General features: G+C 41.0%; 1 protein-coding gene across 4 annotated transcripts; it reads left to right on the forward strand.

Annotated features, from left to right (window-relative positions):
- Positions 1-1,352: 1,352 nt before the first annotated feature.
- On the forward strand, positions 1,353-22,334 carry mlip (muscular LMNA-interacting protein). Of its 4 annotated transcripts, none has more exons than XM_019870717.1 (14): positions 1,353-1,497; positions 6,689-6,796; positions 7,950-8,054; positions 8,235-8,336; positions 12,251-12,379; positions 12,678-14,192; positions 15,525-15,596; positions 15,816-15,899; positions 15,986-16,069; positions 16,150-16,191; positions 17,208-17,246; positions 17,623-17,685; positions 17,812-17,937; positions 21,651-22,334. In XM_019870717.1, the coding sequence occupies exons 4-14, from the start codon at positions 8,325-8,327 to the stop codon at positions 21,855-21,857; spliced, it is 2,373 nt and encodes a 790-aa protein (XP_019726276.1). In that variant the 5' UTR covers positions 1,353-1,497; positions 6,689-6,796; positions 7,950-8,054; positions 8,235-8,324; the 3' UTR covers positions 21,858-22,334. The 4 variants fall into 4 exon arrangements, with proteins under 4 accessions (XP_019726276.1, XP_019726277.1, XP_019726273.1 ...); XM_019870714.1 differs by having other exon boundaries at positions 1,355-1,497; positions 12,672-14,192; XM_019870715.1 differs by lacking the exon at positions 7,950-8,054 and having other exon boundaries at positions 1,355-1,497; positions 12,672-14,192.
- Positions 22,335-25,385: the final 3,051 nt, after the last annotated feature.

The following is a 25,385-nucleotide window of genomic DNA, read 5'->3' on the forward strand; positions in this document are numbered from 1 at the left end:
AAGAGCAGCTGTGGCAGGAATGAAGAATGTCGTGTACTTAAAGGCTTAGCATCCACTTCTGAGGTCTGCGTTCGCACTTGTGGGACAACCTGGAACAAATTGTATACAAACAAATGAATTCGCTTTCACAATGACTTCACTCATGTCATCCACTGACTAATAATGAAAAGCTAAAACAAAAGAAAAAAAAAATAAAACAACACACACGACAACTGCGCGAGATGAAAAGACAGTTTAAAAAAACAAAACACATTCATTTATGTCCATGTTGGGCACTTAGATGTGTTTTTTTCTTTCAGTTGTCAGCCATTTGACATGGGTGCTTTTATTCTGCTTTCTACTCCGTCAGTGCATCAGCCAGAACTAACAACATAAGCTCTTCCAATCAGAACCAAAAGGGGAAAAAAAATATTTAATAATAAACCATATTTGGCAATGACATGACTGAAATGTGCTGTTTGTCAAAGTCCACAACAAGGCAAAAATGTTGGCTTGATAATACAGTGGATTGAAAAGAATGGAAGGTGAAGTAAGTCATTTCAAACCCGAGCCTATCACCATCGTAAAACTTCTATTTGATGTTCAGGCCTTGTTTTAATTAATCCTTATCTGACAATTGTTTGTAACTCAACTAAAATCTAATTAAATTGAACGACAATGAATTAAAACTACTCACTTCGTCCGTATTTCTGGAATTAATGTGCTATGAAATACCTTGCGGCTGCCTGTCTTTGTGGGAATTGCTTGAATGAACTGCTCATATTGATCAGCCAGACAGACCCTTTCGTGGTCAGCACCATTGTCAGGTTGACCATTAGCATCACACTTTTCTTCTTTCCTAACAGGAAAATCAATCCAAAAGTTTTCTTTACAGTAATATGTTCTATGCGCTTCCGCTACTCTAATAACGGCATTTGGATTAACATTGAGAGCTGCATGGAACTTAAAAAAAAAACAAAACAAAAAAAAAAACACACACACTTGCGGTGTTTATCGTTTTCTGTAGTCCTTTGGGACATCATGCATGATAATGGTTTGAAGTGAAGTTCGTTTGACTTTAGAGGTATATTTTGGACTTTCCAATGTAAAAAATAAAACATAAAAAACCCTCTTCCATGCAACAGTTTTCCATTTCCAATTTCATATTAAATAATTTGTAGAAATACGGTACAAGTCTCTTTGAGGAAACTAAAAAGTAAACTAGTTCAGAGACTGAATTCTTTTGAGCACACAGTGTGGTTTGCAGCCTCCATCGTAAACATTGTTGGCGGTGCAATACAGCTTTGCCTGCTGTCTGCCAGCTATTTGTGTCTACTAAGCGCCTATAAAAGGAAGTCGGCATGGCGGGGCGGCCAACATCAAACTCCAAGCGGCGAGGCCGAGAAGTGGTCATGCTGCTTTCATCAAACATGCGAGAGAGCTGCTCTCCTGCTACGTGAGGCCTGACAACAAGCAGAACCTTTGGCATCTGATGCGGCGATGAAGAGCTCCAATAAGGTAGGAGGATTTGCACGGAGTACACTCCACTATTTAAAACATTAACCAGATGAGAAGGACTTGGCAAATAGTCATCAATATTCCCGTGCACCTCCCCAGCTGTGGCATTTCCTCAAGGTTTTAGTTGATTTTAATCCCTCAATATGTATTGTGCCCCACTCACTGAAACTCGAAAACAAAAACTCCAACTTGTCCTCAGGTGTGAATGGTTGTTCGTGTAAACAGCATTAGAGTTTCAAAAGGCATCCAAATCCATCCTTAGTTCTATTTCCCTTGCTCTGATGTCGTTGATGAAAGTTACAGTCAGCAAAATGGCCCACGGAGCTTGTTGTTGTGTCGTGTGAGGGGAGAGTATTACTTGGTGTGCGGCTGCTCTGTTATCAGAGCAGCTGGCGCTGTGCTATCTTTGCACGTCCTATCTGCTGTGGAGAGAGGGCTCGTCTCGGCCTGTTATTAAAGACTTTACTGAGACACACCCAACAGTTTATGCGATTAGGCGTACAACACAAACCACAGCAGGAGCTGACGTGAACATCTCAGGATGAAACGTTTGCCGAGAGCATTGTGCTCCAGGGAGAGGCTTAAAATGAACATTAGTCACAGAGACGTAAGTCTATTAGGATCGCATTGAAAAAAAAAAAGGAAAAATTGGTGGGGAAAAATAGGAAGAGGAGTTAGGAAATTAAGTCAAACATGATTTTAAAAAGTCATTCTATTAGGACCGTATTCTTACAAATTCATTTTTTCTTCTTCTTATATTGCAACTTCATTTTCATCATGCGGAATTTTCACCTCACAATATTTTCACTATATTCTATAATATTAACATTTTCCCTTGCAGTGTTACAACTCTATTCTTATAAGGTCATGAATTTATACTGATAAAATTAAATCTACTGACTGAAGACAGCTGGGACAGGCTCCAGCACAGCCGCAACCCTCACGAGGATAAGCAGATGAGAAAATGGATCGATGGATTTATGCATGATCAAATTTAAAAAGGCATGTACATGAACAATTTTCTTGATTTTGAGTTGCTGAAATATTTACTAAATATTACTAAATATTTCAACGATTTTAAAACTATATTTAAATATTTAAAACTATTTTTAAAAATTATGAATTCAATAAAATGTGCAAATAACCCACCAAAAATTATCCCCCTCCCCCCTCGCCCTCTATTTCGACAGCTTTTTTTTTTTTTTTTTTTACATAAAAGCCAACACAATTCTTGTGAACACCTCCCAAAAACAACAACAAATATTTAAATGCTAATAATGATGTTATAGCTTTGACACTAAAGCTTTCACTTTCTAGTATAGGTGACTATTTATGAGTGTCCCTTTAAAGTGTTTCATGGAGGGTGGTCTGCTTTAGGAAATGATGGAAGTGTTGTGTATTTAGTCTTTGGAGCAGGCCCGACATTCCACAAGCAATAGCTGAGGGGCTTCTGGCACGCAACGGGGGGAGCCGGCGTTCCGGGTGGACATGATCTATGGGGACGGCTTGACCTATGCCACACTCGGCACTAGTAAAACTTCCAAGAGAGCTCTGCTGCACAAATAGGAAATACTTGAGTCTTTGGCAGTATTCACTTTCTCTGCTTTCACGACTGAGGAGTGAGGGACGCTTAAGACGTTTTTAGCATGGTGTTCTATTATTTGCTTGTTGATTTTTATTTACAACCAATTAGACATGCTCTTCTAATCTACTTGAATATTTCTGTCTTTGGGGATAACGTGAGTTGTCGGGCTAACATTTGATGTCATTCCCTGCTGGAAAATCTCTGAAGGCCAGAGATCTCTATCCTCTTTTGCTCTGCCATCCAATCTATTTTTAAAAGCTCATATTGGTAAAGAGGGGCTGAAAATAAATACGCATCAATTTGACCCTCTGCAACAACAACTTTGTTGGAGTTCATTCATGATGTTCTGAACATGTTCCGTTTTTGGAATAGTCGAAGGGGAAATAAAAACCGTCAAAGCTGATATATTTGAAGCTTGCTATCTTAGAGTGGATGTGTTCGCTGCAGATTGCTGTAAAGGTTTCAACATAAAAGGTATTGAGATTTCTATTACTATTTTTTTTTAATATAATTTTAGACCTTTGATGGTTGTGCACAAGCTCCCTGGAGATGGCTTGCCGGTTGAAACAGAATTGAAACACATCCTGTATTATTGTGTTTGTCAGATCAAGCATGTGCACATTCCAAAGCGATGTGTGATGTGTAGAAACTTTCATGTTTGGATGTTTGAGTTAAAATGTTGCAAGTGTTGCTCCTCTCTTGACATGTAACAGTGTAACATACTTGAAGCAGCAATATGTGGCAAGTGGTGCCACTTGGATTGACACTCGCATCAGTGCTTCATTATTGTTCAGAGTTGTGTACGTGGAGAAAGTAGCTATGTGGGACACAAAAGTAAACGAATACTGACCATGTCATCACACAACGCTCTGACAAAAAGAGAAGTTGTTGTCGATGGTTATTAGCTTGACTTACACTCGCATCAGTGCTTCATTACTGTTCAGAGTTGTGTACTTGGAGAAAGTAGCTACGTGGTACACTAAAGTAAACAAATAATGACCATCACACAACGCTCTGACGAAGAGAAGTTGTTGTCGATGGTTATTAGCTTGACTTGTATAGCTTTTGAATATGTCTTTGTTGTGTTAATCCCCTCAGCTCCAAGTTAGTGAGCTTTTGAATAATCATTGGAAGCCTTCTAAAAAGCAGTGCATTATTCATGATTTTTTTTTTTAAAGAATTAATTTGCAATATTGAGAGTTGTGCTCTCTGTGGGTAGCGCTAACACAAATACAAAAAAATAATAATAATTTGAATAGGCCTCAAGTCATCCTTAAAACACAGCATGTCTCCTTTTGTGGAGCACTCTGACCATTTTGTCTGAATGGAATAAATTACATTTGTTAAGAGCAGGGCATCCATCAGGAATTTGGCCCTGTGGAGAAAAAAAACATTAAAAAATCCTTTTTGGCATAATACTTTCAATTCCATATTAAATTACGACACTGGTAATATACCCTGTCAGTCACAGACCATTCAAATTTTCCAGATTTTTTTTCTCTGCCTCTATGACGACTTTAGTTGTGAGGCTAAGATACCTGTCATTGGTTCAGTTTAACTCTCAATGAGTGAAAGTTCTGAGAGAACTTTTGCTGGTTCATTTATCTTAAATGCTAGTTTATTCTATCGTGAACTACCAGATGACTCCATATTCTCAATTAACTATTTATTGTGACGTGTGATTCCACGGTCTTAACTGGATTCAACGAGCATATGTGCCAAGAGTGGCCTAGATAAGGAAGACCAAGCAAGGAGAAAGGTCACAGCAACCCAACAGCCTAGCTCAAGTCATCTATTTAATTATGTGCCAATTTTAGGCCTAATCTTACACTAGATTAGCTGTTGGTTGGTCTTTCTGTAAAAGAAAACGAGAATATAATTTCTTGAAGATGTGTTTTAGAATCATCTAAATACCAGAGCTTCCACTGGGACTTCAGCTGAGACGGGGATTGTTGTGGCAAGAAGATAATGGCATCATCCACTTCGACGACGGGTCAAAATCATTTTATTGGCCAAGGAGTACATACGGAGTTTGTCTCCGGTTAATTTGAGTTTTTGTAGTGCTACAGCAAAAAGCCTGTCTGTCCGTCCTTCCATCCAAGTAAGAAACACTGTTCAAGACTACATTATTATCTTTGTATGAATGGAGAATATATTGTTTAGCATCTGTAATAGATTTCTTTTTATTGTGCAAATAGTCAAAAAGGTCAAAGCTGTGACTCACTTGTTCTCATCAGCCAGTTATATAAGAAAACCTTTTTTCGTCTCACAATGGAGACATTCCCAATTTACGGCAGCAAAGTTATGAAAGGAAGAAAGTAGAAGAACAAAAAGTATAGGAACTGCTGTAAAGGCAGCCACTCTCGAGGCGCCATCTTGAAGTCATAATAACATAATAACAGATAATACAACACAACACATAAGACACAGACAGTCATTCAAACTTTTCTGCATACTCTTTATTGTTTGAAGCAGTTATAGATGAAAGAGGAGAGGATCAAAGTGTCCTTTCACCAGTGGATCAGGGACTTCATGCTGAAAATATGCAAACGTCTTCTACAATCTAAGTTTTGAAAGCAAACAAGAAGCTGTAACATCCATTGACAAAAAAAAAAGAGATTGGCTCACATCTCCTGACCCATGTAAATCCGCTTCAATTCCAAGCCGCGACTCCCAGTTCCACATACGCATCGGCGCTGTGCGCTGACGCTCCTTTCTTCTCATCGTTGGCTCCCCAAGCCATCCATCCAGCCGCAGACTGTTCAACAGCACCGACCTTTCCGCTGAACAAAGTGGGGCTGTGAAAAATAGCTACAGAGGAGCTACTCTGGCGCCACTTTGTCAGTCTACAACATCATTATGTTTCTGTGTGAATTGTCCCCTCACCTATCGTGCATTGGTTACATCACAGCTCACAATCTTTTTTTCTAGTTCATCACAAAGATTTGAGGTCAAGTCCTTCCACATCATGACTGGGAAGCAGGACATAGTCACAATTTTATTAAGCCATGAGAATGTGATGAAATGAAATTCAGTCATGAAGATCTCCGCACTAATACATTACAGGATTTATCGTTAGACCGAGTTACGGGAATTCAAATTAGGTGTGTCATTGACCAGATCTTTTTAATAGTATTACCATCCCGCCTAAGTATTAAAAAAAAGTGTTATCGTGCAAGTCCTACACTTGTTTGTCAAATCACGTGCAATAAGTTTAAATTAATGCAGACTAGAGAATTTGCAGATGTTGACTTGCTCAAGGAATACTGTCGTTGTAATTCAATAGACCTCACGTGTCAACACAATTACTCGCAGTGCGCTGAACTGCCCGAGTGTTGGAGGCAATAGCTCAACGGGAGTATGATAACAATCTCGAGAAGCAGGGATGATTATTTACTCAGCACTGTAAGGAAGAACCAGCGTAAATGGACAGTTTCAAATACTTACATTATCATGATTAATAATGCATATAAATGAAAAAAAAAAACCCCACCAGTTCTCATACATCATTCATGAAATCATTTGTAAAGATCTTATTCGAACTGTGTGCTTGGAATTGAAATGATCAGACCTTAATGAATAAACTTCTCTTTTTCTGTTCTTTAGATTTTGCGAGGCGGTCCATCGAAGTCTTCCTTCCATTGGTGCAGAAGTTACCCATAAAAGGCATTTGAAGTGAAGTAGCGCCAGAGACCGAATCAGAAACCAAATCAGGTAAAGCCATAAGTGTGTTTTTGACTATGGACATACATTGTGTGCTGCGGGTTGACATCATTTCACAATGACACCATCCCGGCGTAGATGGAAACGACATTCATGAATTCTTAAAGCCAGGTAATCTGGTTTTGTAACTCGCAAATGAATCAGTATCACATACTATCTTTTACTGAATGTAGTATTGTTGCAATTACGTCTGGAATAAGCTTCTCACACAACAAATGAACCATCCAGATCTGAAATGCAGCCACAATCACAAATGGCAAGCACATTGTAATTTCTGCATCGTATATATTTCCCCACACTCCATTACTTATTAATAGGCTTTAACGGGACAAAGATTCAGTATCTTTAATTCACGTGATATTAATGTGCTACTAATGCACTTTCCTCCAAAATCGGGAAAACACTGAATGAGAGTGACTACATTTTAAATGACTTTTGTCCTCTATAATCGTTGCGGAACCCCCCCAGTGCATCATGATTAAACGTATGCAAGTAGTTGTCGTTCATCAATGTCAACCCTTAATTCTGAACCACCTCAGGAATAAATTTGACTCCTTCTCGTTTGAAGATCATGCATGTTATTTCCAGCCAATCTTGGAAACAACAACTAAAAACACTTTAATGTTCCTTCTCGAATATTTATTTTCTATATAGGTCAAAGTATGGCACGAAAATGCTACTCTTATTGAGGGATTACGCCCATGAATGCCCTACCGAAGCACCGACGTATTTACGAATGGACTAACCGTGCCACTTGATCAAGAAGTGAAGCCACTGGAGGCCATTTTGCGTAACAAATGCACTCTGCGATGCGATTCCTCAACCTTTGGTCTCCGTGTGTAATGGTGGGGCGCAAGGCCATTGTAAATTATTCAAGCACCCCATTTATATTTTACATTGAAATTAAGTGAATAAACCAACGCATTAATATTTGACATTGAAATGAACACAGCTCCCAGTGTAATTGCAACTTTAGCCGCACCGACTGTTTGCAGTGTGAATGGCGACACACAAGAGGGATTATGTAACTACGTGTTTGAAGAACAGTTGAATGAACACACCACTTTCTTATGAGCTGAACAGAAGAGAAAACGCGAGCGGGTAGCCCCGCCCTCCTTCACAACAAGAGTCACTTCTTTTCCAGTCGCCCTTAACTTTGAGGCCAACATCAAACACTTCTGCAAGATTTAGCTTCACCACCTCAGGTGTATTGTAAACCTCAGCTCCGCACTCTCCCTCCCTGGAACAGGTTCATATTTTGTCTCGTCTCTCGTGGTCTTGATTCTTGCAAATCACTTCATATTGGGATCCCGAGCAAGATTCGTCAAAGACTTCAGTGCCTTCAAAAAAACGCTGCCAGAATCTTGACGAGAATGAGAGAGTATGACTAAATCACATCCTTTAGTCCCGAGCTCCCTGTCTTCTGCAGGATCAACGATATGATTTCCCAAGAGACCGTCAAGCTGTCTGGAGACTTTCAAAAAGGGCATGACCATTTTTCATCCATTTTCAGTTCAAGATGCGTGAACAGGTGAGAAGTGGGATACAGCTTGTACTGACTACATGTCTATCAAAGCATTCTTATGAATGGACACAGATATCCGTTCACTTAGTAACTCAGAGTGGTTTTTAACCCAAAATGTACTGTATATTTTGGACTAATGGAGATATTTCGAGTAATCATACACAATAGCACACGAGCGCAGTGGAAATCTACAAACTCCACAACAATGAACAACATTAGAGAAGGCCAAACAAATCGTTTGCAGCTGATGCCCCCCCCCAGCTGTATTGATAGACCTGCAAGAGTTTAACGTGCTAATAGGTGCGAGTATAACACCAAATACTACAGCGAATGGTGCCTCTGGAAAACTGATTTCCTCTGATGTCCAACACCGGTTTGCCGGCTGCATACATGACTTCAAAGATCTTCTCAGTGGGGTGTTGACTTCACTCGCTCGCTGCTCGGCACCCCTTACTGAGGCTACCTGCAACCGGGGTATGTGACGTGTCAAATTCAAACCCGCAGGACACCAAAACTCAAAGCACACCTTAGGTCATGGCCCAAACAGGGTAAACATTTAATGAACAGACTAAAACACTTTAGGAATAGAAATATAAATTGAAAGTGTCAAACATTATTTCAAAATGAATCAACTTAAAATACTTTTGACATGCATGAAAATATGGCAAAATGATCGAAATTCAAAATATGGATATCAAAAATTTTTATGGTGCTTTTTGGTAAAAATTCAATGGTACTCACTCAATAACTCCAAGAGTTTTTGTTCTTATGACATTTTATCATCGCTGGAATCTTTTGTTCAGTTGTCAGAATAGACAGAGCATGTTTGTCAAAGGTGAGGCAAAACAGAGTTTCTGACAACACGCTTGCGTGTTGTGCTTGGTACAGCGAAGGTCACTGTTTCCATAAACGTGAGGTCAATTGGCAAAGTCTGGAGAAAGAACAAGGCTGAAAAGTGAAGAGAAGAGCAAAGAATCTAGCGATGAGGTAGAAGGACACACCAGTGAGTAGGGGCTTGTGCTGAAGGACTTTAAAAACGTGATTTTGTTACACGTTGCTTCTAATGATTTGTTTAAATAAGAAACAAACAAAGCATGCGACTAAAGTTCGACAGTGTAAGAGGCGCGTGGAGACGGCACTCCGCAATGCTTTGGCACTTCACATTGCAGCAATTGACTTCAATTCAAACCCATTTCTTCTTTCTTTTGGACATCTATGTAAAGTGAGCAAAAATAATTTGATTGGCTTATGGAAAGCATCCATTCACATATGATATGACACTGACACATCAGTAATTCCTGGTGGGTGGCTCTTTACGCTGCCAGAGGGCAGGATGCAAAGTGGTTAGATGAGTCAAATGCTGATATTAATCCGCACGGTGATGAACAGCACAAGATGCTCAGTGATCCTTTTTTTTTTTTTTTTCCAGAAACATAAATAGCAAATGTCACCTTTTGAATTACCTGAAGTCAGAAATTGATCTCAAAGGCGACCACTAACAGATGACATTCTCAGTGGCAGCCATTGAGTGAAAACCTTGGACAGGACAAAAAAACCCAAAACAAACAAACAAGCTTTTCATGCTTCATTGAAAACGCTTGTTTTTGAAGGCGACATTATTTTGTCCACAATTTAAAGCAGTTCCGTGTCTTAACATACAAAAGTCAAAAATGTCTTATTATGACCGTTTAAACTTACATTATGTGATGTTTTGCACCTGTTTTATTTTGCAATATCTTGTGACCTTTGTGATTTTGAGACTATGGTAGTGCATCAGGTGACACGACACATTGGGCGACTGGTTAACACAGAGGTGCAGGGTTCGATTCCAGCTCCGGCCTCCCTGTGTGGAGTTTGCATGTTCTCCCCGGGCCTGCGTGGGTTTTCTCTGGGTACACCGGTTTCCTCCCACATTCCAAAAACTTGCATGGCAAGTTAATAGAACACTCCAAATTGTCCCTAAGTGGTATTGTGAGCGTGGATGGTTGTTTGTCAACCGGTTTAGGGGGTCCCCCACTTACTGCCCTCGACCCGAGTGAGGATAAGCGGATTAGAAAATGGATGGATGGATGGATGGTAGTGCATCAGACATTTCACTTAGTTTATAAACTTGTACTTACGATAAATCTGTATTGTTCCACTTTGGGCCTTAAAAAGGCTTTGCTTTTGACACACCGTCTGTCAAGCTATAATTAATCGAAGCTGCCTCATCTGTGAATTATTTTCCCAGAATAAAAATGTCATATTGCCAGCCTTTCACGCGCTCCATTACAGCGTGTCTAAAAAGGTTTATTAAATGGAGGGTTGTCATCTTGGTATCGTGTCATGCCATATGTAGGAGACCACTTAGCATGAATGTTGGCATCCATGTCAGAAATGATAAATGGCAAACAGTGCAGGCCAAAATGAAGAGAAAAAAAATCCTAGAAAAGATGAATTCCCTGGAGCATAAAAATAATTATTTTGCACTTTTGTTGTTCAATAATCCCCCATAATCATACTGGGGAAAATTTTGCATTTTTATCCATATACTGTATATATTCTTTTTATATAAGAAGGTCTTCATATCGTCCTAGTTTAGGCTACTTTCTTTAATTTGTGACTTCATATGTCTATTGGATGTGATTAACTCATTTACTGAATAAAGAAGGATAGCGACACTGCTGCCCTAACTTAATTGGGTTGTGTTTATTACATTAAATGTTTTATAAAACACTTTGTTACAGCTGCAGCCATTGTGAAAGCGCTCGTTAAATAAAGATGTATTGTATCGTATTGTATAAACTGTAGCTTTTTCTTCAGTTATTTTGCTAGCTGTTGTAATTTATCCGGCACTTTTCAATGAACATTATCATCAATTACTCTACATAACACATAACAAATACTCTACAATAACTGTTCTAATTTTGCAACCATGTACTTATTTTCTTGCAACTATATTGACAGCGGAACACATTAGAAAGAAATGCGCCATTTTGAGTGAACGGTGGCACCTCAGTTTACGAACAAGCGCCGTTCCTACGGCCGTGACGTAGGCCAAATATGGACGTAAACTGGAACGCGGTGTCGTCTGTCACTCACACTTGATGCTCTCACCTAAAAATTTTCATAATTCAAGTGTTTGTTAGGTTGAGCTCTTGAATAGCAAAGCAAGCAAATATGCAGGGGTTGACTGCACTTAGCTCAAGTCCTCCTTTGTACTGCTCTATACTAGGTGACAGGACAGAGGAATCGACTAATGCTTGGTGTTTTGGTTCCACCGTGCCCTCTGCTGAGTGCTGTTCTTTCCTAATGTTGTGAAATGGAATCTGAAGTACGGAACACATTTGCTCCAGCAGAACAAATTGAATGAACTTTAACCTTCTATAGGATTTCATAAAAACGCTTGAGGACCAATAATAAACCCTGAGCTGTCTGGAAACTAGTGTTGACTTGACAACTTTTGGAAACACATTTTGAATTTGAAGTGGGTGACTAGAAACTGGGTTCCTACCAACCAAGCGCAAAAGAGATTTTGTTGTCGGGGTGCCCCCTTCACTCTTGACTTCTCTCCCTTCATGTACGGATGCTGTTTATGCATACATGTTTAGACTATGGAGTTGCCATCACAGTATTGACAAAAGTGCAACAGAGTAAACAGATCATTTTCATAACACACGGACAATTAAATGATGAAGATGGTCTTGGTGATTAATAAATGCGTCAAAATCACCTACGCAAACCTCTAATTGATGCACCATGGGGACGTCCTAGCCCCACGTCAGCATGACATGTGTGCGTCCATGTGAATTACACGCGTGGGACATGTGGTGCGTTGACACTGAGCACACTCCCTCAAGCTCAGGGGGATTGCTGAACTTCACCTCAGGCTTATCTCATGTTTCACTCTCTCAGTATTCTCTCTGCCTTTCCCCTGTCAGAGCGTGGTTGGCTCCTATGAGAGGACAAGCGGCAAGACCATGTCGGGTGGGAAGATTTTAAAAGCGGAGATAAGCTTGATCAAAGATTCACCACAGGGTGGAGCGGGAAAGGAAATAAAGACAAATGAGGTAAGGGAGCTCCCGCAACTGAAGAATGTGTTGTAAAAACTAGAAAAAAAACCCATATATATATATATATTTATATAATTTTTTCATTCATTGTAATTTGCACAGCTTCAAGAAAAGTTATATCGAGTGACATTTGAGTTATAAGACTCAAGATGTGAATTGAGGTCATCTCATAGTTTCTATAGACATGAAATGTAAATAACATTCATGCTTTAATCAACTTTGACCCAATTTAATGCCAAACGTTGTTCTCAGCCTAAACTAAGAATCTGTCAATCCACTTTTTTGTCAGCGACAGTCTCCAGTAGCCCAAGTGAGCCGCTACCACAACTCCACGTCTTTTGGTGGCCGGTCTGAAAATACACCCAAACACAGTGGCGCTGCCTCCATGGAGACAACTGCTAATAAACACCAAGGCCTTTCCCAGCAGCGGGGTCACGATTCCTCTGGACGCGTCGAGGTTAGCTCGGGTTTCTCTCCCAATAAGCCTCCCGGGTTGGATCGTACGACAAGCCCCGCATGGTCGGCCCACGTGTTCCCCACGCCGTCTTCATCCAGGGAGTCCATCCTCTCAGAGGGCTGGGACAGAGACAAGTGCTGGCCCGCCATGCCGCTTTCCTCTGTTGCCTCTCCTTCTTCTCTCAGCCGCACCGTCTCTCCCTGCTCGTCGGTGCGCTCTGGCGTCTTCTCCCCTGCTGTGTTTCAGATCAGAAAGCACGCTCTTGCTCCGGGCTCCAGTTTGGTTCACATCCCTCAGTCCTGCTTTTCATCATGCGACAGCCTGGCTTCTTCAATCCACCCGCAGTCTCCTCCTCTTCGGCGCCGGCCTCCCCTCACCAGACTCTCCCTCTTGACAGCCATCCTGAGGAAAGGCCGCCTGCCCGTTCTCTCTGCTTCTCTCCCGAGGCCTTACACCCCCTGCTGGCCGGTTAACCCCGTGACCCTCACTTTCTGCAACGCGTGCTCAGCAGCTTCCAGCGTGGCCTCCATTCCCCTGGAGTTTTCGTCTCCGTTCACATCATCTACAACCTTTGATAGTCAAACCTTTCCTCACAGGGAGCCTATTAGGTCTGTTACGGCGCCCCCACCTGAGCTGCCTCATGAGCACAGTAGGCCTCACGCTCCAGTTAAAAGGTGCTCAAGGGAGAGTCGCCCAAGAAGTCTGCCGAAGTTGGAGCAGGCTATCTCGTCGCCGCAGATGGAGAGCACCGCGCTGCCAAGAGATCCATCACCAGGACTATGCTCAAAACTCAAACGCGTTCCACCGAACGACGATGAAATCCCACGGCAGCCTCCTTTTGCGTTCAAGCCTCCTGAGTTGAAGCCCAGTTTTGCTCACCTGTACCTGAGCAGCAAAAGAGACCACAACTTTGACAAAGCAATGACTCCTCCTACACTTTTGCGTCAAGCAGCCACTTCTACAACGGAGAAAAGTCTGCAGCCAAATTCTTCCCTGTCGAAACTTCGGTGGCTTTCCGATCGACTGCGATCCCCTTCTCCCAGCAGCCCCTCATCTTCTCAATCACATTCCTGCTCAGCCAGCACCGCCACATCACCTCTCCCTTCTTTCACCACGGGGAGGTGTAAATCACCGCAAGGCTTCCCCAAAGCACATAACCTGACGTCTCGCGACGCACCCGTCGCTTTTTCCGGGTGGCACTCGCCCATCAGCTCTCCCACGCCTACGCCCTCTCCCGCCACGCTATTTCGAGACCTCACGCCATCCCCTTCCTTCTCCCCACGCTTCACGCCCTCCCCGAGGCCGGGGAGTGGAATATCAGACTGCAGTGACAGGGAGAGTAAAAAAAGAAAGGTAGCCACTCTGTTTGCTACGTGCACCACTTGAACACGCTCCAGGATACATGCTGTTCTTTGACTCGGCTTTCGCTCACTTGATATGCAGACATGAGCTCGTCAGTCTAAACATTGGGTCCAGCTGCATAGACCACGATGCAGGTAGATCAACACAGACCAAATTCTGCTTTTACAATCAGAGAAGTCATGATTGTGAATGCTGAAAAACCCTGATGAAGACAGGAGGGAAGCGTTTAAACTCACTGTATGGAGAGATCATTTTGTCATATTCTGTTCTTTTTTTTTTTTTTTTGTAAATCACGTTTCATAGTTGTGTCATTGATTTGGAGATTCAGAACCAAAGCTGCGTGGTTCTTTTACAGTATGAAGGATAAATCATTTTTTTCTTGGAACTATTATGGATGATTCCAAACTACTTTTTTTTTTTTTTTTTTGCAAGAAAAATAGTCCCAAAGCCCAATGCTGCCACCTTCTTGCTTCATGCTAGCTATAGCAGTATTTTGATGATGAGCAATGTTGTGTTTACTCCAAACAAACTGTACTTTTTGGAGTTATAGTCCATTATATTCTATATTGGCCTCATTGGAGGGCGGCCCAGTGGTCCAATGGTTAGCGCGTTGACCTCACAACGCAGAGGTACGGGGTTCAATTCCAGCTCCGGCCTCCCTGTGTGGAGTTTGCGTGGGTTTTCTCCGGGTACTCCGGTTTCCTCCCACATTCCAAAAACATGCATGGCAGGTTAATTGAACACTCTAAATTGTCCCGAGGTATGAGTGGGAACGTGGATGGTTGTTCGTCTTTGTGTGCCCTGTGATTGGCTGGCAACCGGTTCAGGGTGTCCCCCACCTCCTCCCCGAAGACGGCTGGGATAGGCTCCAGCACCGCCTGCGACCCTTGTGGAGATAAGCGGATCAGAAAATGGATGGATAGATGAATGGCCTCATTGAGACATTTCTGCACACACAAAATGTTCGTATTTTTTTTCCTTCCTCAAAAAGATTGATTAAGTTTAAAGGTGGACCCGATTTTTCTATAACAAAAATGAGGCATTTGTATACTTTTTCCATCCACTCTATGTTGGGAGTCCATTAAGAGCCAATTGTCATTCTGTCCTCAATTTGTCATTTCCACCGGCATTCTCAGCTAATGGCAGCCCACAGAATATTTATTTGGCGCCAATCACACGTCGGTATTTGGCGTCTGACCAAATGACTGAAAGGTTTATTATTGGTATCCTGGAGCAATGACAGATAAGCTGATGAATGTCCCTGAAGTTCAGCTGTGAATTAATTCATATTCATTCGTGTTCTTCCCACTCTGTATACTGAAGCCTCACAAGATTAAGTCAAGCTACAAATCACTTGCCGCAATCCCTACAAACACCGTTCTCTTGGATCAGCAGGTACTTACACGGACCGTCTTCCTATCAAAGCACCTCATTATGCTGTCGACTGATCAGCCATGCGATGTCTTAGCCGTGTACTCATACAGCCGAGCCACACAGGCGATGGCAGAGTGCACGAATGCAAATTATGCAGGAGTGACGTGGGAGTCTCATGTATAATCACTCGCAAATGATTACCGTCTGTAGCCATCCACTGCGCTTCGCATTGATTCACAGGTAATAGATGAGCAGGTGGAGAGAGAGAACGTCTTGAAAAGAGGAATCATGAGTGATGGGTATGAAGAAGACACCCATGCTGAGGTTATCACAACACCCATCGCTGAACATTGATGCCGTGCATGACATGTAATTGTGCTGTAAGATCATTCCTTTTGTGTGCTTATCAGATGTGCTCACCTGCTCAGCTCCGGCAGGAGTCAGAGGAACTGTATGCAGCCATTGATGAGATCTTGGCAAATTCCAATCCACCAGTGGGTTCGGTTTAATCATTTGATCGATAGCACGGTGCTGCTTTGATCATCACAAATGTTTGTTTTTGGCCCCATTTTAGAGCAAAACGGCAAAGAAGTTGGCGACCGACGTCAGTTTGCGGGTACAGTGAGTTCCTTTTTTTCTTTTTCGTACTGTCTGTGATGCTTCATTACATGAATCACCGCATCATCACTGACTCTGTTTTGGTCCCTGCACAAAATGCTTGTGAACCCAAAAATGTGCAGATTATAATCTTGACACTTAACCGATTTCACATCAGAATACAGATGGCGCTTATCAGCATCGTTTCAGGGGACATGATGAAAAAAAAAAGCAATGGATATTGGTGCAGCAGCAGCTTTATCGGAAGTGGAGAGCAAGAGGAGGAGGGAAGAGCACATTGTCGGCTTTGGCTTCAGAAGACAGTCAAGATAGCAGAAATTGGTGACTCTTCTAAATATAGACTGACTGAGTGGAAAAATGTCATTAATTAATTCATCTATTGATTAATATCCATTGAAGCGCATTGGTAGTACATGCATAAGTAGTTTGGAAAGTTTTGGGCATTTTTTTCTTTTTTTTTTCATTAAATCGATACAACTGAAATTCTCAACTCAAAACAACGGGACGAAACGGAAAACTCATCGCATTGAAGAAATGTTTCCTAATGAAATGAGATAAAAGTGAATTTGAACTGTGTCATCATCAGGATGGCGGTTGAAGCCATCTATCTGTTCATTATTGATCAAAGGGGAAAAACCTGGTAGTTATCCATCTTATGTGCGCTCTTGGAATACATGCATGCATGCATATATCCTCCACAAGTCTAATATCACCCGCAGATTTTCAATAAGGGAAAATGACAACTTGCTCAAGAGTCAAAAAAACTCGATTACGTCCTACCTAATAACCAATTACATTTCAGGAATATTCAGTCTTTTGTCTGTTCCTTGTGTCCTTTTCACTTCCAGTCACTTTGCAGAAGTGGTACAGAGTGAGAAGTTTTTGGTTTTTTTTTTTTTTACTTTGTATTTTTTTTAAATGGACGATTCTTTCCAATTCCTCAGCAGGGGACAACCGAATTGTGTTGTGCTGTAAATTTTGTTTCAGCGTCTTTTGTCTTTGTTGTGTTTCCAGAGCAACTCTACCAAATCTTTGGGACGTGAAACCAAATATGTGAGTACAGCTGCAGTTTTTACCCTCATTCAAAATGCTTGTGTTACGGCGAACAAAAGCTTTGCTGGACGTCACAAACACACCGAGGAAAAATAAAAAAAGACATGGATGTGCACTGAGGTGTGCCATAAGCGACCAAGCTATGTGGCGAAAAAGACTGATTTTGAAAAGGTCATGTTTAGGTTGTTGCATTTCCACTTTCCAAGCCACATACAATAAACTTGCATTTCGAGGTCCACTTTTGTCGATATTTTTTTTTTCTCATTTGTCAAAAACATAATGTTCTGTCTCAACACAGGTAATTTAGTCCATTATATGTGTTTTCACCCTAATGTTTAGGTTCTCAGGCAATTTTCTTTCATGTTTATGTCATCAGGCATCTGTAAGCAGTGTGCATCCATCTACAAGTGTCAAAAGAAGGCCGATGGACTCCAAAAAGGTACAAGGCATTCCATGTTTTATCAATTGAAACACCCCCGCTCCCCCACTTTTGAAGATTAAATTATAGAATCATTATATTATGAATAAGTGCCATGTCTCTTATCATGTCTGCTGAATTGTTCAGACGAAGCCTGGGATTGTTCACCCGATGATGACTGTTCCAAGATTGTCAGAGAAGGACGGAGAAGAATATAGAGGCTATCTCTTCAGAGAAACGGATGCCCGTCGCCACTTAAAAGGCAACTCCAAGGTATTCCGACGTTCTTACATGGTGTCAAGTGGAGCAAAATGCAAATGAAATCCCGTACAAAACGCTATCTAAACGTGAGTAGAGTATTTATTTTATGGACAAATGTATACTTTTTTTTTCCCCTTTATATTCGAAAACAAATCTCTCTACAATCTGGTCCCTGCTTTGCAAAAACAGCCATGTTAGTATTCCCCCGACCCCGGTTGATGATGACACAATGTAAATGGAGAAAGACAAAGTCGGATTGATTCTTGAGTGATTGAGACCTTTTCGAACAGAAAAAAAACGGGGACGGTATAGTGACATGGAGGAACCAGGGACATTAACGACAACGGCAACAGATTTGGAGAATCAAATTGTTTGATGTCGTCGGCTACGAAGAATAATTCATGGCAAATGCGTTGTCTTGTGTCATGCTCCGCACACTGCGGAACCCAGTGTTAGCAAGGCTCTCGGAACTGTTGTTTTGGTAGCATAAAATAAAAGTCAATAAACATAAAATAAAAGTCTAGCTCCAAAACAATAATAGGCAGAATGTGATGTTTTTGCTTTTTCTTCGAAGCACAAGGACAATATAAATTAAGAAGAGAAGGAAACTGTTTTGTGCACACTTTTGGGTTTTTTTTCCCCTTCACTGTGCCAAGTCAAAATTGATAATGTATATACGTGACAGAAAACAAAAATAAATTAGTTTTGGACTTAAATATATTTCAGAGTCAAGTACAGAAGTCCAAAAACAAATAAATAATAACTTTTGTTTTGGTAGAGAGATGAACTGAATCAGTATTTCTATTTTTAGCAGTCTCTTTTGCATAAGTATCCATACATTTACTTAAGTACAGTGTATGAGAACATTTGCTACCTTTGATCTGTTCTCCTTTTGAAGAAATGCTAAGGCAAAGGAAATTATATGCATGATTTTTCATGCAGAGTAACAATTATTACATTGAGGCACCCTATGTTGAACCATAATCTGAATGGTTTTAATTTATTGAATACATGAATGTAAAATGTTCCATCAACACTTTTTAACGTGCCCATTGCCATCAACGGGGGGAGAAAAGTTCATTAAAACACCAGTTTGGTCCCATAATCTCCGTCGAATTTTTAATGCAGGAGCTTGCGAGCGCAAATGAAGATGCTTGTAAAGACGTGCAAAACTGATGACAAGTGCTTCTGTGAAAGCCTTTTCATTCTGCGTCAGAATGGATTTTATACAGAGTGTAACACGTCTTATCCCACGCGTGTTACGTATACTTGCTTGATGGTGGATTTTTGTCCTTTTGCCGGTTTAACTATTTATATTCGTGGTACCTACCGACCTCGAAGGTCAAATACAACAAGTTCCATGGCTTTCTAAATTTCCTATTACATCAGTTACAGACTACTTAGAATGATCCCTCAAGGTGTCCAAACTGCTCCAACAACAAAACCTTTAGAACATTTCGAGGCAATGTTTTCTTCAACATTTGAACATTCGTAACTGTCCTATCAGCTGAAGCAGAAGTTCATCAGTCTAATTGTTAAAATAAATAAATAAATAAATAGGTTAAAAAAATAAAATAAATAGATAAAAAAGAGTAACAGTACACATCCTTTGAGAAATAAAAACATGAGTGGCAAAAACAACCAAAGACAGCTCTATTTTTGTCGACACACACATGAACAATTGGGCTGGGGATAGATCCATCACGTCAGTGGACTTATTTAAGTCACCAGCAGTTGTCGGTAGCTCATTCTGTATTGAATGAGAGGACCCATTTTAGTTGTCTGTTGCCACGCTAGGCCACAAACAGCCACAATGCCTCCGTCACACACCGATTGCTGTGTCCTTTTCTGCACAGAGATGTCTCCATGCGACATTTGAGTGTGCACATTTTCTGAATAGTGCATTCAACTTCATGTCCTTCTCCAGGGCTGGTTGGGTTACTTAAACAATAAAATAAAATAATGTATTTCGATACAGTCTAAAAACAGGTAACGTCTGGCGAACATTTGCGACCTTGAACAAACCTTGATGAACTCTAACATGAACGTTAACATTCGCTGCCTTCAAAATCACTTACACTTGTTAGCCGTGCAGTAAGACAGAGGCTTTACACCACAGGTGTCAAAGTCAAGGCTCGGGGGCCAGATCCGGCCCACCACGTCATTTTATGTGGCCCGTGAAAGCAAATCATATGTGTCAACTTTCATGATCCTTGTACCGAAATCTCAAATTGTCATATGTAATGAATAACGGTGAGATTTTGAACTAATTTTGTGACCCAGTTTACACTCACTTGGACAATAATTGCACAACAAACAAATAGTTGATTGATATCAAAACTACTAAACAGTCTTTTTTTTTTTTTTTTTTGTATACAAGTCATAATACAATGTAATGATTAAACATTTATTCGGTTTCACTGTCGTAACGGCCCTCCGAGGGAAGACTTAACTCCAAAGTGGCCTGCGACAAAAATCTATGGTGCTGTCACATCTCTATAACAGCAGTGTTGAGCAATCTTTGTGGGATAAATAAAGCCCGGCACGGTTATTGACCAGATTGTGTTTGGAACAAAGATTCTTCAAACAGAATTTGTGCTGTCGTTAATGTTATTTAGTTTCCTCGCTCGTGATACAAGCTAAATTCCTTAATGTCAAAGAGTATGTAACATTTTATGTGGTTCACTGCTGCCTCTGCTTTTGCTTTTCAGAAGGAGATGGCTTTTATTACAATGGCAGAATGTCATTTAGTTGCAAATTAGACAGTCTGGTGGTGCAGCTCAAAACACGTCTCTTATGAATTTGAACCACATATTGCCTGCATCAAGTGGAACCCTTGCCTCTTCAAAAAAACAAAAACAAAAAAAAAAGCGCAACTTGATTGAGTTAGCAAACACTGCATTGTTCAAGTTGGCAATACGACTTGCATTGCTTGTATATACTATTGTGGGCCATCCCCAAATCATGTGCAACTGCAAACTTGATTTGATGAAAAATAATGAATATCATACATCGTCATTGATTAAAATGACAACCACTCTGGTCATCTTCCCAAACTCGATTCAAAGGTCTTAGAGCTACGAGTGTGGCAATAAATGAATCGGCGGAAATGAACCTGCATGCAAACTTAACTTCATGGCTGCCCAGTTCCTCCTGCATCGAAACAAAAGAGCTATCCACTTTTTAGTGAAACAGAATTACTCAAATATGTCGCATCAAATAATTTTCAACTGTTATTTTCTGACACTCCCCACCCCCAGACATTTGATGATTAAGCGACAGATTTTCTCAGACAGTTCAAGTGTCCAAGAGGATACAATACAATACAATTCATCCTGATTTATATAGCACTTTCACAACAGATGATAACAAAGGATGAATGAATGTGTTCTCAACACTTCAAATTGAATGTGGCACCCCTCTGAAAATCATTAAATCCTGAAAACTAACAAACCACATCCTCTCACGCTGTGCTTTTGCTCTACTGGAGGTGATACAGAGTTAATTTAATAGACTATCTTGGAAAAAAATAAAAAAATCAACAATACAGAGTACAAGGAAGTCATTTCAGGCACTTCAAACCACTTTCAATGTCAAATAAAATAGAAAGGAGCTTCACTTAAAGACCAGGGACCGGAATCTGATTGATGAGACATTCAGCCTCCCTGCAGTCAATTCAACCAATGACCCTAATTGCAGAGCATTTGTGTCCTTTTCCATTTCAGACGGAAAGTGTGGGCCTTGAAGACACGGGGGGAATTGGTCACACAAGTAGAAAAAGTCAAGTGCTGCAAAGACAGAGGACATCTGAAAGAAGAGATCCATTTGCCCTGTGTGAATTGCAGATCACTGAGCCCGAAGGCCAGATCAGTCATTTTGAAGATGACGCCTCCACCTCTCTCTGCTCGCAACCTTGTGAAACTCACATTTAAGTCAAGGACATCAAACAATGAAACATTTGTGGCATGAATTTGAATAGAAGACAAGAAAATATTTTCACCGGCTCCGAGTTGAGCTGTGTTTTTGTAACCAGCCCTGTGCCAACAAGCATTCATAAATAATGTTTGAAAGAGGAGACGATACAACCAGTTTCACCAAATTTCTTGACGTTGTGCTAGTGGCTTGGGACGATGTGTCAGCGCCAAAGGGCAAGGCGAGTTTCCGTTTGCACGCAACAAAAGTAGTGAAATGTCTCACAGGTGACAAGAGTGCAAGTCTGTTTCAGTCATTTGCAGGTTGACTGCTGCGGCTGGCAGCAGTAGCTAATTATTCTGGTTAGTTATGTCACAGACTTACTTCGACTTCTTTTGTTGCCTTGTTGGCTGATTAGAGTGTAAAGAAGGGCTTTTATTTTGTTGGTAATGTGATGTGGCTCTTGAAATAATAAACATAATGGGGGAGGAGGTTCAGGAACGTGTGGAAGACCTGCTCAGCGCCAAAGAGAATTGTCCAATATGCAATCTCGCCACACGTATTGACTTGACGTGTACAAGAACGACATGGGCAGCATTGAAGTCTGTGTGTGTGTAATATGTGCTAATGAATTCCTCCGCGCAAAGGATGCCATTTGATGAAATTTCCACATCTGACTATTGGGGAAATCCATTTCTTCATTTTCATTTAGGCAGCACTAGTGGCCTTGCAGTATTATTTTTCTAGATAGCAGAATAATAATTTTTCACTATCCAGGATTGGAGAATCTCTTCTTCTGTCTTTTAGTAGAAATATTTTGAAAACCTGCTTTCATGCCAGTGTTTTATTGAGCAGACTTTTGCTGCCCAGAGTAGTTGTGCCTTGGCGGAGGTCTGCGTGGATGTACCATATGTTTTTGCTGGCATTGCCCTGAGAGCCACATATCACACTGTGTGGTTTTTTTGTGCACATCAATCACCGTGGCAAAAAAAAAATCCTGAAGTAAAGCTCTTTTTTTACTTTTAAAAGCAGCTTTGTTGTTGATAGCATTGTAAAAGGCTTCTGCTTTTGTCTTTTTTTTTTTTGTCACTGTTTGTCATCATTTTCAGTCATTCTTGAAATAACATACTTCTGTCATGCAAGAGAGGTCCTTTTATGTGTGGCGATTCCGCTTCCAATAAGTGAGGTCACCGGCGGGCATCTTATGTTACCACTCGCTAAGTGAGTTTTCTACATTTTTACTTAATGTTCTGTCTCTTGGCGGCTCGGTGTGCGAGTGGTTAGCGTGTCACAGTGCAGAGGTCTTGGGTTCGATCCCGGTTCTAGCCTCCCTGTGTGAAGTTTGCATGTGCTCCCCGGGCCTGCGTGGGTTTTCTTCAAGTACTCCGGTTTCCTTCCACATTCCAAAAACATGCATGGCAGACTGATTGAACACTCTAAATAGTCCCGAGGTGTGCGTGTGAGCGCGGATGGTTGTTTGTCTCTGTGTGCCCTGCGATTGGCTGGCTATCGGTTCAGGGTTTCCCCCGCCTACTGCCCGAAGACAGCTGAGATAGGCTTCAGCACCCCCCGTGACCCTTGTGAGGATAAAACGGATCGGGAAATGAATAGATGGATGTTCTGTCTCTAAGGCGAAAATGACAGTGTGTAAATAGACACACATAATTGTGTGCATATAAGTCCGTACATCAGGTGCACAATGCACAAGGTCAGCAATAACAAACAAGGCCAAACTCAGGCGCAACACAGAAGCATACTTTTGGAGCCAGGAGGAAACCAACTGCTTGATGTTTGTGGTGAGTGACATGAATACAATTTTGTCAGAAAGTTTCTATTTAGATGATTTCTTGATTGGACTGTTCCAGATGTAATCAGGCTTGGGTGTGGTCAATGAAAGTGAATTGAAAAATCTAACATAAATCATGATCAATAATACAATTGTAACAGCAATTCCCATGTACGCTCTTTTAGTTGAAGAGGTTATAGATGAAAGAGGCCACTATGCAAGCTGCATTTTGCCAAGGAACACGCCGAGGGCAAGGATATTATACATATGACGTCGAGGAGGGCGCTATGCATCAACCGCTGCTGTCACCAGACCAGCTTTTGGTGGTGGCGGTGTTACAGTGTGTAAAGTCGGTACGGAACTGCCCTACACTTTGTGACAAGCCCATACTAGCTGAATAATATTAGTCATCCAGTGATTGTGTAACGACATGATCAACGGGGGCTGGATTTCATCTGTGTGGGCGACAATGCTACAGCTCATCAGGGAGACTGTTCGAAACTGGTCTACCTCAAATGGATTGGTCTGCGCTTACACTCCAGATCTGAATCCTATTGAAAACTTGTGCGATCAGCTGAGTCACCGTGGAGAGGCTCGAAACTTTGCACTCCAGAAACTCAATGACGTGAGGGGAAGAGTGGGATTCCAGACCTCAGCAGACAATTTTCTCTTCTTTTGACTTGACTTTGTCTTTGCTGTCAACGTCTACCGTGGGTCACTGAGTGGAATAAAAAAATATTTCATGTTTTGATTGGAAATATTCTGTCGCATCTTGGTGCTCTTTCTCAGGTTCTTCCTTGTGAATGCTTCTTTCTCTTTATTATGCACCATGCACTTCTGACACTTCCTCAATTTTACCTTCAAATGCACCCTCATTATCATGTCCATCATTTTTTTTTCTTTTTTTTTTTTTCATCACATTTTCTTCATGCACGTCCTGGGCGTCTGCAGCAGTCCTAGATTGCAACAGCAAAATGTATTCAGAATTGTGGAAACAAATAAAGAACACAAAAACACAAACCTGAGAGCAAACCTTAATAATAATGTAAATATAGTTATAGTATAGTTACACTCAGTCGCTGGAGCATTTCAGCTTTAAAAGCAACGATCAATAATGACAATGTCAGTCTTAATGACAGAGGTTCTGTCAAGATGAATGGATTACATAAAAAGACAAAGAGAGGCAGGATACATCAGATGCTTTGCAATGATGAAGTAGACCAGACTAAATGGTGTTTCCCTGAATTCAATTTCAACCTTTGGATCCGTAATTGGTCGAAAGTTGCTTTGACAATTGGCAATAGACTGTATAAATATAGTACCATTTGAAGGACTCAATTTGCTTTTTCTGTGTACCTCCTCTGTGGACTCATTCTGTTCTCATCACCTTCGTATTGCTGACTTTCTACAACATATTAGTGTTATCCGTGAGAAATTTCGCAGCGCTGTGGCAAAAATTAAATGTGAATTGAGCAGCATGCAGTGTGTCCTTGTGTATTTACAAACAAACAAACAAACAAAAAAAAAACAGCAATTCAAAACTACAGCAAGAATATGGGCCACTAAATATGTGACCAATATGGCATATTCGACATACACAAACCTTTCAGTCGGGAAATTGAGGAGTCTCAAGGATCTATCTATCTATCTAGTTAGCTAGCTAGCTAGCTATCTCTTTGATAGCTAGCTAGCTTGATTTATGTTTTTGCAGTATGCTAGCAGACTTTTTAGACAAATTTACAGTATTTTGTTTGGTTGAATA

The sequence above is a fragment of the Hippocampus comes genome, unplaced genomic scaffold, assembly GCF_001891065.2.
Source record: "Hippocampus comes isolate QL1 unplaced genomic scaffold, H_comes_QL1_v1.1 scaffold76, whole genome shotgun sequence".
NCBI lineage: Eukaryota > Metazoa > Chordata > Actinopteri > Syngnathiformes > Syngnathidae > Hippocampus > Hippocampus comes.

Bases quoted from the DNA above. Each gene is read 5' to 3' on its own strand.
- mlip (XM_019870714.1), top strand. The intron at 12,380-12,671 runs GTAAGGGAGCTC...CTTTTTTGTCAG, and splicing joins AGGAAATAAAGACAAATGAG to CGACAGTCTCCAGTAGCCCA. The intron at 14,193-15,524 runs GTAGCCACTCTG...TGTATACTGAAG, and splicing joins GGGAGAGTAAAAAAAGAAAG to CCTCACAAGATTAAGTCAAG.